This window comes from Bufo bufo, chromosome 7 (genome assembly GCF_905171765.1).
Source record: "Bufo bufo chromosome 7, aBufBuf1.1, whole genome shotgun sequence".
Lineage (NCBI taxonomy): Eukaryota > Metazoa > Chordata > Amphibia > Anura > Bufonidae > Bufo > Bufo bufo.
In genome coordinates, this window is record NC_053395.1 from 119,336,666 (window position 1) to 119,352,742 (window position 16,077).

The 16,077-nt window shown below is 45.5% G+C and overlaps 1 protein-coding gene across 1 annotated transcript in view; it reads left to right on the plus strand.

Annotated features, from left to right (window-relative positions):
* TRPM2 (transient receptor potential cation channel subfamily M member 2) overlaps nt 1–16,077 on the plus strand; it is a 1,766,051-nt gene that overhangs the window by 194,867 nt on the left and 1,555,107 nt on the right. The window contains exon 5 of the mRNA XM_040441475.1: nt 12,571–12,737. Within this exon, the coding sequence (XP_040297409.1) occupies nt 12,571–12,737 (167 nt within the window). The remainder of the gene's footprint in view (nt 1–12,570; nt 12,738–16,077) is intronic.

Here is a 16,077-nt window from a genome sequence, read left to right on the forward strand (position 1 = left end):
TACTATATTATTATCTTTGTTGACTTATGACCTGAGTTTGTCTAGTGTGATCTCCACTATCAGGGGTTGGGGGTGAGGCGGTCTTGTAGCCACCTCCTCCCTTATGTGTTCACCATGTCTTATATATTTTTTATCAATAATAAAGATTTTCTATAGATATTTCTGAGGTGCGTGTCGGTTCTAACACAGAAGGTATTGGACAGATATCTCTAGTCACTGCCGACACCCTCTATAGAAACATTATTGAAAATGATGGAAAATATATTTTAATTGCCCTGACACACAGAAGGTATTGGACAGATGTCACTAGTCACTTCAGACACCTTCTATAGAAAAAGTATTGAAAATGCTGGAAAAAAAAATTGTACTGTATCTATAAAATACTGCCAGCCTGCCACCACACACAATAGTCCTTAAAAGGACTTTTGGGTCTTTGAAACGTTTTTCTACTGAATTGATTGCGATCAGACTCCCTACACTCTCTGTCCCTTCCGAAGCGCAGCTCTCTCTGACTACAAATGAGCCGAACATGCATCATCAAATGCTATATAGCACCGGATGACATGTTCCGGCCAGCCAATCACTGTAATGCCAGTAGCCAACATGGCTACTGGCATTACAGTGAGGGCAGTACTTACCTGCATGTTTATTTGCTGCATAGCAGCAGCGAAATGTGCGGGGAGGAGACTCGAGCATGGCGCTCGAGCATATCCGAGTACCGCCATGTGCCGAGCATAGTAATGCTCGAGCCGAAAAGCAGTTTGGCCGAGCATACTCACTCAACACTAAACAGTTTCCTTGATACAAAAGTTCTAAATGACAACATGGGCAATATCAGTACAGATCTATATACCAAACAGACTGATCGCAGTGGACTCCTACACTACTCTAGCTGTCACCCCGTTTCAACCAAAAATTCTCTTCCACAATCACAATTCCACCGTATTAACCGCAATGTCTTGGACCCACTTAACTGCAAAACACAACTTCAAACCATGGCCCACAAGTTCCTCGAAAGGGGCTATCTGAAAAATCTACTGGACAAAGAGATGGCCTATACACCACCTCTGACTAAACCCATCAAAAGAAACCCCTGAGCAGGTTCCTGTCACGGGTGAAGTTTGCAGATAGCTGAAACTTATGAATAAACGAGCGACTGGCTTGATCCCAAACTAAGGAGCTTATAGGTGAGCCCTATAAAACCCTAAGAGCTCTCCCTGACTGCTATGCACATGCAAGGGTCTCGATGGTAGACTATTGCATGTCCCTGTACCTAAGTCAGTGTGACACCTGAAAACCCTATAATAGTGAGGGGACACGACCACCGGCTCCCTGCACTTAATACGGACGGAGTCAGGGTCACCTAGAATCAAGCCAGCAAGGAAACACAATAAAGTAAAGGACTTATCTGAGCAAACAGTAGAAGCAGCCTCCAGCAGTGAACACTTCATCCAGGAAGTAGTATAAACCGCAAAGTGAGGCAGTATGGGAGGGAATATAAAGGAAGACGATTAGTCTAAATAAGTGACACCTGGCAGAAGGAAAGGAGATGAGAAAGTGAAACCAGACCTTCTCACAGAACTGGCGGTAACAGTTCCCTTCATACACACTAATCACCAGCTGATGCCCAAAATCGAACATACAGTTAAGAAACACTGGCCATTACTAGAATTGAGCGGACACCTGGATGTTCAGGTTCGACGGTTTCGGCCGAACTTCACAATAAAGTTTGCGTTCAGGACCCGAACTTGACCCCGAACACCATTGAAGTCAATGGAGACCCAACCTTTAAAGCACTAAAATGGCTCTAGAAAAGTCATGGAAAGGGCTAGAGGGCTGCAAATGGCAGCAAAATGTGGTTAAGAGCATGGCGAGTGCTCTGCAAACAAATGTGGATAGGGAAATTACTTCAAATAGCAAATACGTAAAAATAAAAAAATAATAATCTTGATCTAGGAGGAGGAGGTCCATATGGAGTAGGAGGTTGAGGAGGCGGTGTAGGTGGAAGTGGCGGTGGAGGAGAAGGAGGTAGCCAACACTGGTTTTTGGTTTTGTTTTTTATTTTATTTTTATTTTTTTGTTCAAATTTGGGTAGACCCCAAAACATTTGGAAATATAAAAAATAAAACAAAGAGAAAGTGCGCTGGAGTACAACAATGGCTGGGTGAGGCCGGTATACATGTCTTTTCTGAACAAGGTACGGACAAGTCCTGTGCAATCCCTGCCTGGTTTATTTTAATGAACGTAGGCTTGTCCACATTGGCTGTGGACAAGCGGCTGCGCTTCACTTTGATATCCCCCTCCTGCCGTGCTAAACAAACATTCTGACAATACACTGGCTGCAGGGAAGGCCATCACCTCCAAGGCGTAAAAGGGCAAGCTCCCGCCATGTGCCCAATTTGGAGACCCAGAAGTTGAAGGGGGCAGACCCATCAGTCAGCACATGTAGGTGTGTGCACACATACTGCTCCATGTTGCACGTCCCCGTGATGACCACGATCCAATTGGATATCTTCCCTATCAACTTTCGTTGTTCTTTTATGCGCCTACCATGGTGATCAGGGGTAAAGGGGGATCAGGGTACCATGCGGGAGAGCGAGCCTGAGAAAGGGATACCACATCCAAGGGAGGTCAATGGATGAAATGTGATTGAGCGGAAATGTGGGACAAGTTGTTAAAGCGGAAGCATCCAAGTAAAGGAGGGGGCGCGCGGCAATTACCTACTCCCGACTCGGGGAGGTAGTGACGATAAATAACAATACAGGACTCTTAAGATGCCCTGTTATTGGAATGATTAATAAAAAATTACAGGGAATGTCACTGGGGTATTTTGGATTTGGAAACGTTAGACAAGACAGGCCCATGGTGATCATGGGTAACGGGGAATCAGGGTTCCATGCCGGAGAGGGAGCGTGAGAAAGGGATACAACATCCAATGGCTGAAGTGTGATCGAGCGGAAATGTGGGACAAGTTGTTAAAGCGGAAGGATCGAATGAAAGGAGGGGGCGCGCGTCAATTGAAGACAAATTTTAGAAATTTATGTCCCCGCCACCTATGCAGAGCAGGGGGTTTTCATCGGCAAAAATGGGTTAATGTCACCTACCAATGGAACAGATGATTTTTAAAAATTTCGGTCCCTGTCAACTATGCAGAGCAGGGGTTTATTTACGGCAAAAATAGGTTCATTTATGGTGTAGAACTTTGTGTCACTCTGCCAATACACGCTTTGAGTCGGGTTCCCACCCCTCGTATAATAAAGAAAAAAACTCCAGCAGTTGTGTTGCAAAATAGATGAGTCGTTTATTTGAAGTGCGGCCTTAGCATACAGTAACATTTCGGCCGGATATGGCCTTTATCAAACTGTGACAAAAAGATAGTGAGAAAACAGTGTGTCAATATATAAGCAACTCATAGTACAAGTCTGTATGCTAAGGCCGCACGGCAAATAAACGACTCATCTATTTTGCAACACAACTGCTGGAGTTTTTTTCTTTATTAAAACTGGGTTCATGTCACCCACCAATTGAACAGACGATTTTACAAAAATTAGTTCCCTGTCACCTATGCAGAGCAGGGGTTTGTATACGGCAAAAATTGTAAAATATCACCTGAGAATGTAACAGATGATTTTTTTAAATTTAGGTGCCTGTAACCTATGCAGAGCAGGGGTTTATTCACAGCAAAAATGGTAAAATGTCACCCAAGGAATGTAACAGACGCTTTTGCACCCTGCTCCCCCTTTTGCTGTGCTGGTGACAACCGCCTCTTCCTCAAAACTGCACACGTCACTCGCATGACCCCATGTGGGGTCTAGTCCCTCATCATCCTCCACATCATCTTCCACCCACTCTTTACCCCTGCCCTCCTTGTCGGTCTGCAGAAAGCCGCAGCAGTTGGCACCTGTGTTTCGTCATCATCAGAGACGTACTGCAGTGATCTTCCCATGTCCTTATCCTGAAACATAAGTAATTGGGCATCAGTGCACTCAATTTCTTCCACTTTTGGTGCAGGGCTATGTGGATGGCCGATGGAAACCCTGCTATCAGAGTCATCAAAAAGCATAAGAGACTGCTGCATGACTTGGGGCTCAGACTGCTTGCCTGATTTACAAGGGGGTGAGTTGAAAGACAGATGGCCATGGGCTGTAGGTGCCAACTCTGCTCTTTCAGCAGGGGACTGGGTGGGAGACAATGTGAAGGAACTGGAGGCACTGTCAGCCACCCAATCTACTATCTAATGTACTTGTTCTGGCCTCAACATTCGTACTGTCCTAAATGCAGTGTAGGCCGCAAATGTACTTTCTAGCGCAAAAGATGAGCATTTGTCACCCAACAATGTAACAGACAAATTAGTGAAATGTATTTCCCTGTCCACTATGTAGAGCAGGTGTATATCACAGCCAAAAATGTGGGATATGTCACAAAACAATGTAACAGATTAATTAGTGAAATGTATTTCCCTGTCCACAATAGAGAGCAGGGGTATATCACAGCCAAAAATTGGTGAATGTCACACAACTATCTAACAGATGAATTACTGCGAGGTATTTTCCTGTCCACAATGTAGAGCAGGGGAAAATCGCAGCCAAAAATTTGGGAATGTCACCAAACAATGTAACAGACGAATTTAAGAAATGTATTTCCCTGTCCCACTATGTAGAGCAGGGGTATATCACAGCCAAAAATTTGGGATGTCACCCAACAATGCTTCAGACAAATTAGTGAAATTACTTAAAATAACATAAAATACATAAAAATTAAAAATAATAATCTTGATCTAGGAGATGGAGGTCCATATGCTAACCCTGCCTTCTGAGGTGCTGGCAGTGCCCCAGCTGCGTTGGCGACCTCTTCCTCTTCCTTCGCCTTGTGCTTCCAATGTGCCCACGCTGTCAGGTGGGAATGCCATCAGCAGCGCGTCTACCAGAGTGCGCTTGTACTCGCGCATCTAACGATCATGCTCCAGTGACGGAATTAAGGATGGTACGTTGTCCTTGTAACGGGGATCCAGCAACGTGGCCACCCAGTAATCAGCACAAGTTAGAATGTGGCCAACTCGGATGTCTGGGGATCACATGGATGGCCAACTGGTGTGAGTCTATTATGATTTATGTGGAGCAAGGGTGTTTTTTAATTTTAGATTAATTATGGGAACACCCCCCCAATTGACTGGGGGAGGCACCTATCACATTGCACTTATGGTTATTTAAGGATGCTATTGTCCACTTTTGTATTGCTTGATAAAAACTTGTTTAAGTCTAAACGTCGCTGTAATTGTATGCTAATTGTCTAAATAAAGAACAGGATTTGATAATGGAAGAGTGCTGTGGATCTCTTAAAACCACTATTGCATCAAGGGACCCTTGGCCTGGACCCCAATCTGCGAGCACCACACTTGGACCACTAATTCTGGTACCGAAAGAATTGGACGTTTGCCCCATGGCAGGGTATGTAGTGCTGCTGACTCTGTTTGTTGGTTCATCTGGAAAAGAAGTGGAGGCTGAGAACGACGTACTGTGGGACAGCCACCTCCATAAGGCTTTTAAAACTCTCCGTCTCCTCCAGACGGAATGACAGCATTTCAAAGGACAGGAATTTTGAAATGATGGCATTCAGGGCGTTGCTGGCACATCTTCTGTTTGCGGGGTGGCAGGTGCGACTGTCACTCCAGAGGGGGTTGAAGAGGCCGAGACTGCAGCAGAAGAGGAAGCAGGAGGAGCCAGAGACCTTTCTTTGTTTTTGACGTGTCTACTCCACTGCAGCTCGTGCTTTGCACTTAGATGCCTGGTCATGCAGGTTGTGCTCAGGTTTAGAACGTTTATGCCTCGCTTCAGGCTCTGATTGCACAGCGTGCAAAACACTCGCGTCTTGTCGTCAGCACATTGTCTGAAGAACTGCCACGCCAGGAAACTCCTTGGAGCTGGCTTTGGTGTGCTCGGTCCCTTGGTGCGGTGGGCAGTAGCAGGCGTACTGTCTAGGGGACGGCCGCTCCGCTTTTGCACCCTGCTCCCTCTTTTGATCTGCTGGTGACTCTGTGTGACCACCGCCTCTTTCTCAGAACTAGACAGGTCACTCGCATGACCTTGATTCCATGTGGGGTCGAGGACTTCATTGTCCTCCACATCATCTTCTACCCAGTCTTCACTCCTGCCCTCCTTGTCAGTCTGCACACTGCAGAAAGCCACAGAAGTTGGCACCTGTGTTTCATCATCATCCGAGACGTGCTGCGGTGGTCCTCCCATTTACTCATTGTGAAACATAAGTGGTTGGGCATCGGTGCACTTGGGGCTCAGACTGCTTGGCTGATTTACAAGGGGGTGAGGTGAAAGACAGATGGCCATGGGCTGCAGGTGCCAACTCTGATCTTTCAGCAGGAGACTGGGTGGGAGACAATGTGAAGGAACTGGAGGCACTGTCAGCCACCCAATCTACTATCGCCTGTACTTGTTCAGGCCTCACCATTAGTAGAGCCACATTCGGCCCTACCAAATAACGCTGAAGGTTCTGTCGCCTACTCGCACATGAGGAAGTTGTTTCACTTGTGCGTCTAGCTGGCACAGATCGACCATGTCCTCTCCCTGCAACAGGAGCTTCACCAACACCAGCAGCACCACGACCGCGGCCAAGTCCCTTATTTGACACTCTCCTCATTCTTGGCGTTCACCAACCAAACTAACAGATGGTATATATCAGGCGACAATGTAACCGCCAAAAGTCAACAATTAAGTCCACTGATAGTGTTGAGCGAACTGGAACTGTAAAGTTCGGGTTCGTACCGAACTTTAGGATTTTTGGACCCTGGACCCGAACCCGAACATTTCACTAAAAGTTTGGGTTCGGTGTTCGGAGAGTTAATGGCGCTTTTTGAAAGTCTGCAGAGCAGCCAATCAACAAGCATTTAACTCGTGTGCCCTTAGAAGCCATCACAGCCATGCCTACTAATGGCATGGCTGTTATTGTCCAGTGCAGCATGTGACCCAGCCTCTATATAAGCTGGAGTCTCATAGCGCTGCACTTAGTCACTCTGCTCTTAGTAGTTTAGGGAGGGGATGCTGATGCTGTGAGGGAGAGAATAGGAAATAAACTTTAATCAGAAATGCAATTGAACTCAGCGATCTACCTAGATTTTGTTTTGTTGGTGCAGTGCACAATCTTTTTACCTGCCCTGAGCTCAGTGACCCAGAAAAATAACTTTTATCCATCTGTTAGTTAGGTGGGCGGCAGCAGGCGGCCATTTTATGCAAGTTCTGTGCAACAGCACAGCATATGTGTCACGGGGTTCCGAAGGTGCACTCGGTCCCCCATCGCCCGCAGACTTGTTGCTTAGCTTTGGGAATGAGGATCTGTGTTTGACCTCATTCCCAGGGCGGCTTTACTAGCTGGGTGGCTCCCTGCTCCTAAGTCTGCCTTGAGCGCAGAGCTGATCACTCGGTGCTCGACTGGTTGGTCTGTCGGTCATGTGACGCTGGCCACGTCACATGACCCTCACTCCCCACTATAAATACAGGCAGCCTGCTGGCTACAGGTTGCCTGTTAATTTCTATGTTCCTGGCTATCTGTTGGACTGCTGAATACTTACCTGATCCTGTTCCTTGACCATCCTTTTGCCTGATCCTCCTGTACTGCGCATCCGTCCTGGTATTGTGACCTCGGCTCCCACCTGACTACTCTGTTAGGACTCCTCTTGTACTTCTCTGCTCTCCTGGTATTTATGACCCCGGCTTCTCCTGACAATTCTCTGCTTGCTCCATTTGTACTTTGCAGCTTTCCTGGTATTGACTCGGTCCGTTCACATCCTGTTGTTTGTCTGTCTGTCATCCCTGCACTTACTCCAAGTTAGGGATTGCCGTCCAGTTGTCCCCTGTCATTAGGACTCGCGAGGCAAGTAGGCAGGGCCAGGGGTAAGGGTGGAGCGCAGTGGTCACTTCCCTCCCCCCTGTGTGTGTGTGTACGCGACCGTTACAATATGTGCATTTGTGACAGTCAAAAAGAAGCTTGAACTACTGCAATTATATTCTGGGTTTAAAAAAATCACCCATTTTGGCAAGACCCTACATCTGTGGCCTTTGCAGAATTAGTCAGTGCGCAATTAAAGCTAGAAATACAGCAATAATTTTCTGGGTTTTAAAAAAACACCCTTTTTGGGCAAAATACTCAATTTTCCAGCCCTTGCTGCATCTGTCAGTATGAAATTCAAGCGTTATTTACTGCTGTCATATTCTGTTATTAAAAAAACACCCATTTTGGGGCATAGTACTTAATATTGCAGCCTTTGCTGCATCTGTGATTGTTAAAAACAAGCTTGAAATACTTCTATAATTTTCTGGGTTTTAAAAAACACCCATTTTTGGCAATACCCTCCATCTGGGGCCTCTGCCGCATTAGTCAGTTTGCAATTTAAGCTAGAAATACAGCAATAATTTTCTGGGTTTTAAAAAACACCCTTTTTTGGGCAAAATACTCAATTTTACAGCCCTTGCTGCATCTGTAAGTGTGAAATTAAAGCGTTATATACTGCTGTCATATTCTGTTATTAAAAAAACACCCTTTTTGGGCAAAATACTTAATTTGCGGCCTTGTCTGCATCTGTCAGTGTAAGATACACCCTATAGATACGGTTTTTCTATTTTGCTATTAAAAAAACACCTATTTAGGCCAAAAGTTTTAATTTTACAGCCTTTGCTGCATCTGTAATTGTGAGATACACGTGTTAGATACTGTTGTTCTATTCTGGTATTAAAAAAACACCCATTTTGGGCAAGATCCTAAATTTGAGAAATATGAGGAGAGCGTCAAATAAGGGATGTGGCCCCGTTCGTGGTGCTGCTGGTGGAGCTCCTGTTGCAGGGAGAGGACATGGTCGATCTGTGCAAGCTAAACGCACAAGTGAAACACCTTCCTCAGGTGCGAATATGCAACAGAACCTTCAGTGGTATTTGGTCGGGCCTAATGCGGCTCTACGAATGGTGAGGCCAGAACTAGTACAGGCGATAGTAGATTGGGTTGCTGACGGTGCCTCTAGTTCCTTCAAATCGTCTCCCACCCAGTCTCCTGCTGAAAGATCAGAGTTGGCACCTGCAGGGAGTAGGGTGCAAAAGCATCCCCTAGACAGTACGCCTGCTACTGCCCACCGCAGCAAGGGACCGAGGACACCAATGCCAGCTCCAAGGAGTTCCCTGGCGCAGCAGTTCTTCAGACAATGTGCTGACGACAAATCACGAGTGGTTTTCACGCTGTGCAATCAGAGCCTGAAGCGAGGCATAAACGTTCTCAACCTTAGCACAACCTGCATGACCAGGCATCTAAGTGCAAAGTATTAGCTGCAGTGGAGTAAACACCTCAAAAACCAAGAAAGGTCTCTGGCTCCTCCTGCTTCCTCTTCTGCTGCAGTCTCGGCCTCTTCACCCACCTCTGGAGTGACAGTGGCACTTGCCACCCTGCAAACAGAGGATCTGCCAGCAACACCACCACCTGGGTCACCAAGCATCTCCACAATGTCCCATGGAAGCGTTCAGCTTTCCATCTTCCAAACACTGGAGCGGAAGAGAAAGTACCCCCCTACCCACCCACGATCCCTAGCCCTGAATGCCAGCATTTCAAAATTACTGTCCTTTGAAATGCTGTCATTCCGTCTGGTGGAGACGGAGAGTTTTAAAAGCCTTATGGCGGTGGCTGTCCCACAGTACATCGTGCCTAGCCGCCACTACTTTTATAGATTTGCCATCCCTTCCCTGCACAACCAAGTAGGGGACAAAATCAGGTGTGCATGCGCAACGCGATCTGTGGCAAGGTCCACCTAACTACGGATACGTGGACCATTAAGCACAGTCAGGGACATTCTATCTCCCTAACAGCTAACTGGGTAAATGCAGTGGCGGCTGGGCCTGAGGCGGATAGCAGTTTGGCGCATGTCCTTTCACCACCGAGGATTGCAAGGCGCTTCAGTTTGCCTCCTGTTGCTTCCTCCTCCTACTCTGCTTCCTCATCCTCTACTGGCTCCTCATCCGGTCAGCGTAGCACCTTCACCACCAACTTCAGCACAGCCAGAGGTGAACGACAGCAGGCAGTTTTAAAACGTATCTGTTTGGGGGACAAACCCCACACCGCACAGGAGCTGTGGACGGGCCTTGAACAAAAGATCGATGAGTGGTTGGTGCCAGTGAGTCTCAATAATGGGCAAATTCTCGTAGCAGCTCTGGGACTAGCCGGTTTGACGCACATCCCTTGCCAGGCGCATGTGCTGAATTTGGTGGTGCAGAGGTTCCTTAAAATTTACCCCGATATGTCAGAGCTGCTGTATAAAGTGTGGGCCCTCTGTGTGCGCTTTCGGCATTCTTACCCTGCTGCTGCTCGCCTGTCAGCGCTGCAGCATAACTTCGTCCTTCCCGCTCACCGTCTCATATGCGACGTGCACACAAGGTGGAACTCCACCTTGTACATGCTGGCCAGACTGTGCGAGCAGCAGCAGGCGATAGTGGAGTTTCAGCTGCAGCTCACACGGGTGAGTTGCTATGCGGAACAGCACCACTTCACCACCAATGACTGGGCCTCCATGCGAGACCTGTGTTCCTTGTTGCACTGTTTCGAGAGCTCCACCAACATCGCCAGTGCCGATAACGCAGTTCTCAGCATTACTATCCCACTTCTATGCCTCCTTGAACAAACGCTGCTGGCATGGATGATGGAAGAGGATGTGGCACAGGAGGAGGAGGAGGAGGAAGAGGGATCATTTACAAGGGTTTCCGGCCAGTCATTTACAAGTGGCTCTGAGGGTGGGTTCCTGCACCCACAAACACCAGGTATACTATTATCCAGCCAGGACACAGTTCTGGAGGATGACGAGGAGGAGGAGATGGAGGAGGAGGAACAGTGTTCACAATAGAGTGGCACCCAAACCAGCTCATGGCCATCACTGGTGTGTGGCTGGGGGGATACAGAGGACACAGACGATACACCTCCCACAGAGGACAGCTTTTCATTGCCTCTATGCAGCCTGGCACACATGAGCGATTACATGCTGCAGTGTCTCCGCAACAACCGCCAAGTTGCCCACATTCTAACTTGTGCTGATTACTGGGTGGCCACGCTGCTGGATCCCCGTTACAAGGACAACGTACCGTCCTTAATTCCCTCACTGGAGCGTGATCGTAAGATGCGCAAGTACAAGCGCATGCCAATAGACGCGCTTCTGGTGGCATTCCCACCTGACAGCGGGGGCACAGTGGAAGCACAAGGTGAAGGCAGAGGAGGAGGAAGAGGGCGCCAATGCAGCTGGGGCACCGCCAGCACCTTTAGAAGGCAGGGTTTGCATGGACGAAATGTGGAAAAGCTTTGTCAGCATGCCACAACAACCAGCACCACTAGGTGATATGGAACGTCTTAGCAGGAGGCAGCATTTCAGCAACATGGTGGAGCAGTATGTGTGCCCACGCCTAAACGTACTGAATTATGGGTCTGCCTCCTTCAACTTCTGGGTATCAAAATTAGGCACATGGCCTGAGCTTGCCCTTTATGCCTTGGAGGTTTACCAATTTGTGGGTGTGATATACCCCTGCTCTACCTAGTAGACGGGTAACATTTCACTAATTTGTCTGTTACATATTCAGGTGAAATTCACCAATTTCTGAGTGTGATATACCCCTGCTGTACCTAGTAGACAGGTAAAAAAAATGGCATTCATTTGTCTGTTACATATTTGGGTGAAATTCACCAATTTTTTGGTGTGATATACCCCTGCTCTACCTAGTAGACAGGTAACATTTCACTAATTTGTCTGATACATTCTCGGGTGAAATTCACAAATTTTTGGCTGTGATTTACCCCTGCTATACCTAGTAAACAGGTAAAAACATTTCACTAATTTGTCTGTTACATTTTTGGGTGACATTTGACCATTTTTGCCGTGATTAAACCCCTGCTCTGCATAGGTGATAGGGACATAAATTTCAAAAAATCGTCTGCTACAAGGTGACATTTTACCAATTTTGCCGTATACAAACTCCTGCTCTGCATAGGTGACAGGGAATTCAATTTCAAGAATTCTTCTTTCATTGATGCGCGCCCCCTCCTTTCATTCAATGCTTAAACTTTAACAACTTGTCCCACATTTTGCGCTTCAATAATTTGTCCCACTTTTCTGCTCGATCATATTTAATTTAAAAAAATTAACCTCCCTTGGATGAGGTCTCCCTTTCTCACGCTCCCTCTCCGGCGTGGAACCCTGATTCGCCGATAACCGTGATCAACATGCTAGGCTCAGAAAAGAACATTGAAATGAGTTTTACTCCAGATTTATTACTGAGACTTTTATAAATCTCTTTTGCAATCTCAGTAGGAGGGTGTAGAGGGAGTAGGAAAACTGCATTAGCTTTTCTAAAAAAAAGTGTTTAAAGATAAAACAAATTTATCAAACATGAGACATTTGACATTGACTAAATGGAAAAATGTTTTTAGATAAAAATTTGTATAATGCACTAATATAAAAAATTCTCCCATATTATAGTCTTTAAATACTACATGATGTTAAAAGGCAGATGTTTACTTATTCATTAAATAATGTTTTTTGATCAGGTGCCTGGATTATTACTGGAGGTTCCCATGCTGGTGTAATGAAACAAGTTGGTGAAGCTGTAAGAGATTTTTCTATGGGATGTATCAACAAGAACAGAAAAATGATCACTATCGGTATAGCGACTTGGGGAGTTGTTCACAATCGAAACAGCCTAATTTCTACCACCGTAAGTATTTGAATTTAAAGGGAACCTGTCACATAAAAAACGCCTCCCAAACCACCAGCATTACCTTAAAGTAGCCAGCAGTATGTTCCTAAAGATCCTTTTCTTCCTCCGGCCAGATGCACCAAAATCTTTAAAAAAAGAACTTTAATTCCCTGCACTTGCTATGTAACAGACAAGTTTGAAGTCAAGGGGGCAGCGGCCTCCTCGCTTCAAGTCAAGCTAAGCCTGCCCCTTACCCGTCCTCTCTTCACTGTGATTGACATCCTGCTGTAAGGCTGGGATCGTGCAAGTCTCGCGCATGCGCGGTGTACTCCTTGTCACTGCACGGTTCATAGTGCGTGCAGGAATTAAAGTTAGTTTTTCAAGATTTTGGCCGGAGGAAGATAAGAATCTTTAGGAACATACTGCTGGCTACTTTAAGGTAATGCTGGTGGTTTGGGAGGCGTTTTTAGGTGACAGGTTCCCTTTAAAGTAAATGTAAATTATCTCTCACGTGGTTAGGGCAGAGAATGTTGTTAAAGGTGATGGCAATATATACTGATGACCTATCCTCAGGATAGGTAATCAATATTAGGTTGGTGGGGGTCTGACACCAGGCATCCCTGCAAAATCAGCTGTTTGAAGAAGAAGCGGCGTTCCATGCTAGCACTGTTTCCTCTTCTTTACACTATGCGTCGTCTCTCCTCTGGAGCGGTGGTGTAGCATAATTACAAGTACTAGCTCCATTCAAGCGCCGATCTGATATTGATAATGTATCCTGCGGATAGGTCATTAATACATATTAGTGGGTTGTAGTGGCTCACTCCTTAGTAGTTACAGGGTGGTGCTGCAAGCTCATATAGAGGGAATCGCCCCACCCTCTGTTAAAAATTAAATCAAACAATGGAAAAATGAGCGAGCACTCATACACTTGGCAACCAAATTGACATATGCAGAAAATATTTATATTAATTTTTAAATTAATGTATTCAAAAAATGTCCACAGGAATCCTGATAATGTTGGAATAAAAAGTCTCTTATGGTATTTCCTTTTAAAGTCGAGGTAAACTTGAAATCGGTATTTGGCTTACCGTCTGGTATCTGCTGTCTCCCTGTTGCTTGAGTGGAGCTTTAAATGTCTGCCGGCTTATTTGATCGCTCCTTCCAGCAAGCTGGTTCAAATTTTGCGGGAGTTCCAAAGATCGCGGGAGTTGACACTCTGTTCCGCAATTTCCTTCGGTACAGCTTTTCGACGATAAAAGTAGTTGTTCCTATACTGTAAATTTTTTTTTTTTCTTTCTCTGTATGGCCATACAGTTTTATCGGAGGCTTCTCAATACAGGTACATCACTTGTTTCACCATACGCGTTTCGGGTAGATTCGCTCTCCCTTCCTCAGCACCACTGAGGAAGGGAGAGCGAATCTACCCGAAACGTGTATGGTGAAACAAGTGATGTACCTGTATTGAGAAGCCTCCGATAAAACTGTATGGCCATACAGAGAAAGAAAAAAATATTTTTACAGTAAAGGAACAACTACTTTTATTGTCGAAAAGCTGTACCGAAAGAAATTGCGGAACAGAGTGTCAACTCCGGCGATCTTTGGAACTCCCGCAAAATTTGAACCAGCTTGCTGGAAGGAGCGATCAAATAAGCCGGCAGACATTTAAAGCTCCACTCAAGCAACAGGGAGACAGCAGACACCAGACGGTAAGCCAAATACTGATTTAAAGTTTACCTCGACTTTAAAAGGAAATACCATAAGAGACTTTTTATTCCAACATTATCAGGATTCCTGTGGACATTTTATGAATACACTACGTTCCCAGGGGAAATACACCTACAATATTTAAAGTGACACTCATTTTCCCAATCCGAGATAGATTCACAGAGGAATTACCTCCCCCTTCACAATAACAGCATATATAAGACCTGGACAATACTTGAAGTTTTTGGTGTGTGATTTATATCAGTGAATTTATCGACTATAGACTAGTATCGAATATTTTATTATCATATATTTTAGCATTCAATACAATATCGACTATACTATTATATCTACTATAGTTTATGTGATTGTAGTTTTTGTATGTCATTGCTATAATACACTGTTCTTATTATTTTTATTACTTGAATTTTATGGGGATTTAATAATAAATATTTTCTGCATATGTCAATTTGGTTGCCAAGTGTATGAGTGCTCGCCCATTTTTCCATTGTTACATTAATACATATTGCTGTACAATGTTCTTGTAAAACTCTTACACTTGTTAATTAATTCACTCATCTTTTATTTTTTTTTTAAACAAACTTTATTAGACCTCCAACAATAACCATTCTATAAAACATATAATTATTAACATCCTTTTTTTTTTTTGCCCCATCTTAATTATCCCCCCAAATCTCAGACAAACCTCCTTCCTGCGTTGCGTCTCGCTTCACCACCACTCCTCCATCCTAAGACCGAAGGGTAGTGGGGAAGGGTGGAAGAACGGAGGAAGCTCTAAGGCCCCTTTCACACGAGCGAGTTTTCCGCGCGGGTGCAATGCGTGACGTGAACGCATAGCACCCGCAATGAATCCTGACCTATTCATTTCAATGGGTCTGTATACATGAGCATTGTTTTTCACGCATCACTTGTGCGTTGCGTGAAAATCGTACCATGTTCTATATTCTGCGTTTTTCATGCAACGCAGGCCCCATAGAAATGAATGGGGCTGCGTGAAAATCTCATTGCATCCGCAAGCAAGTGTGGGTGCGATGCATTTTTCACTGATGGTTGCTAGGAGATGTTGTTTGTAAACCTTCAGTTATTTATTACGTGCGTGAAAAACGCATCAAAACGCATTGCACCCGCGCAGAAAAAACGGAACAACTGAACGCAATTGCAGACAAAACTGACTGAACTTGCTTGCAGAATGGTGCGAGTTTCACTGAACGCACCCTGAACGCATCCGGAGCCAATCCGTCACGCTCATGTGAAAGGGGCCTAAGGCCCCTTTCACACGGGCGAGATTTCCGCACGGGTGCAATGCGTGAGGTGAACGCATTGCACCCGCACTGAATCCGGACCTATTCAATTCTATGGGGCTGTGCACATGAGCGTTGGTTTTCACGCATCACTTATGCGTTGCGTGAAAATCGCAGCATGTTCTATATTCTGTGTTTTTCACGCAAAGCAGGCCCCATAGAAGTGAATGGGGCTGCGTGAAAATTCGCAAGCATCCACAAGCAAGTGCGGAAGCGGTGCGATTTTCACGCACGGTTGCTAGGAGACGATCGGGATGGAGACCCGATCATTATTATTTTCCCTTATAACATGGTTATAAGGGAAAATAATAGCATTCTTAATACAGAATGCA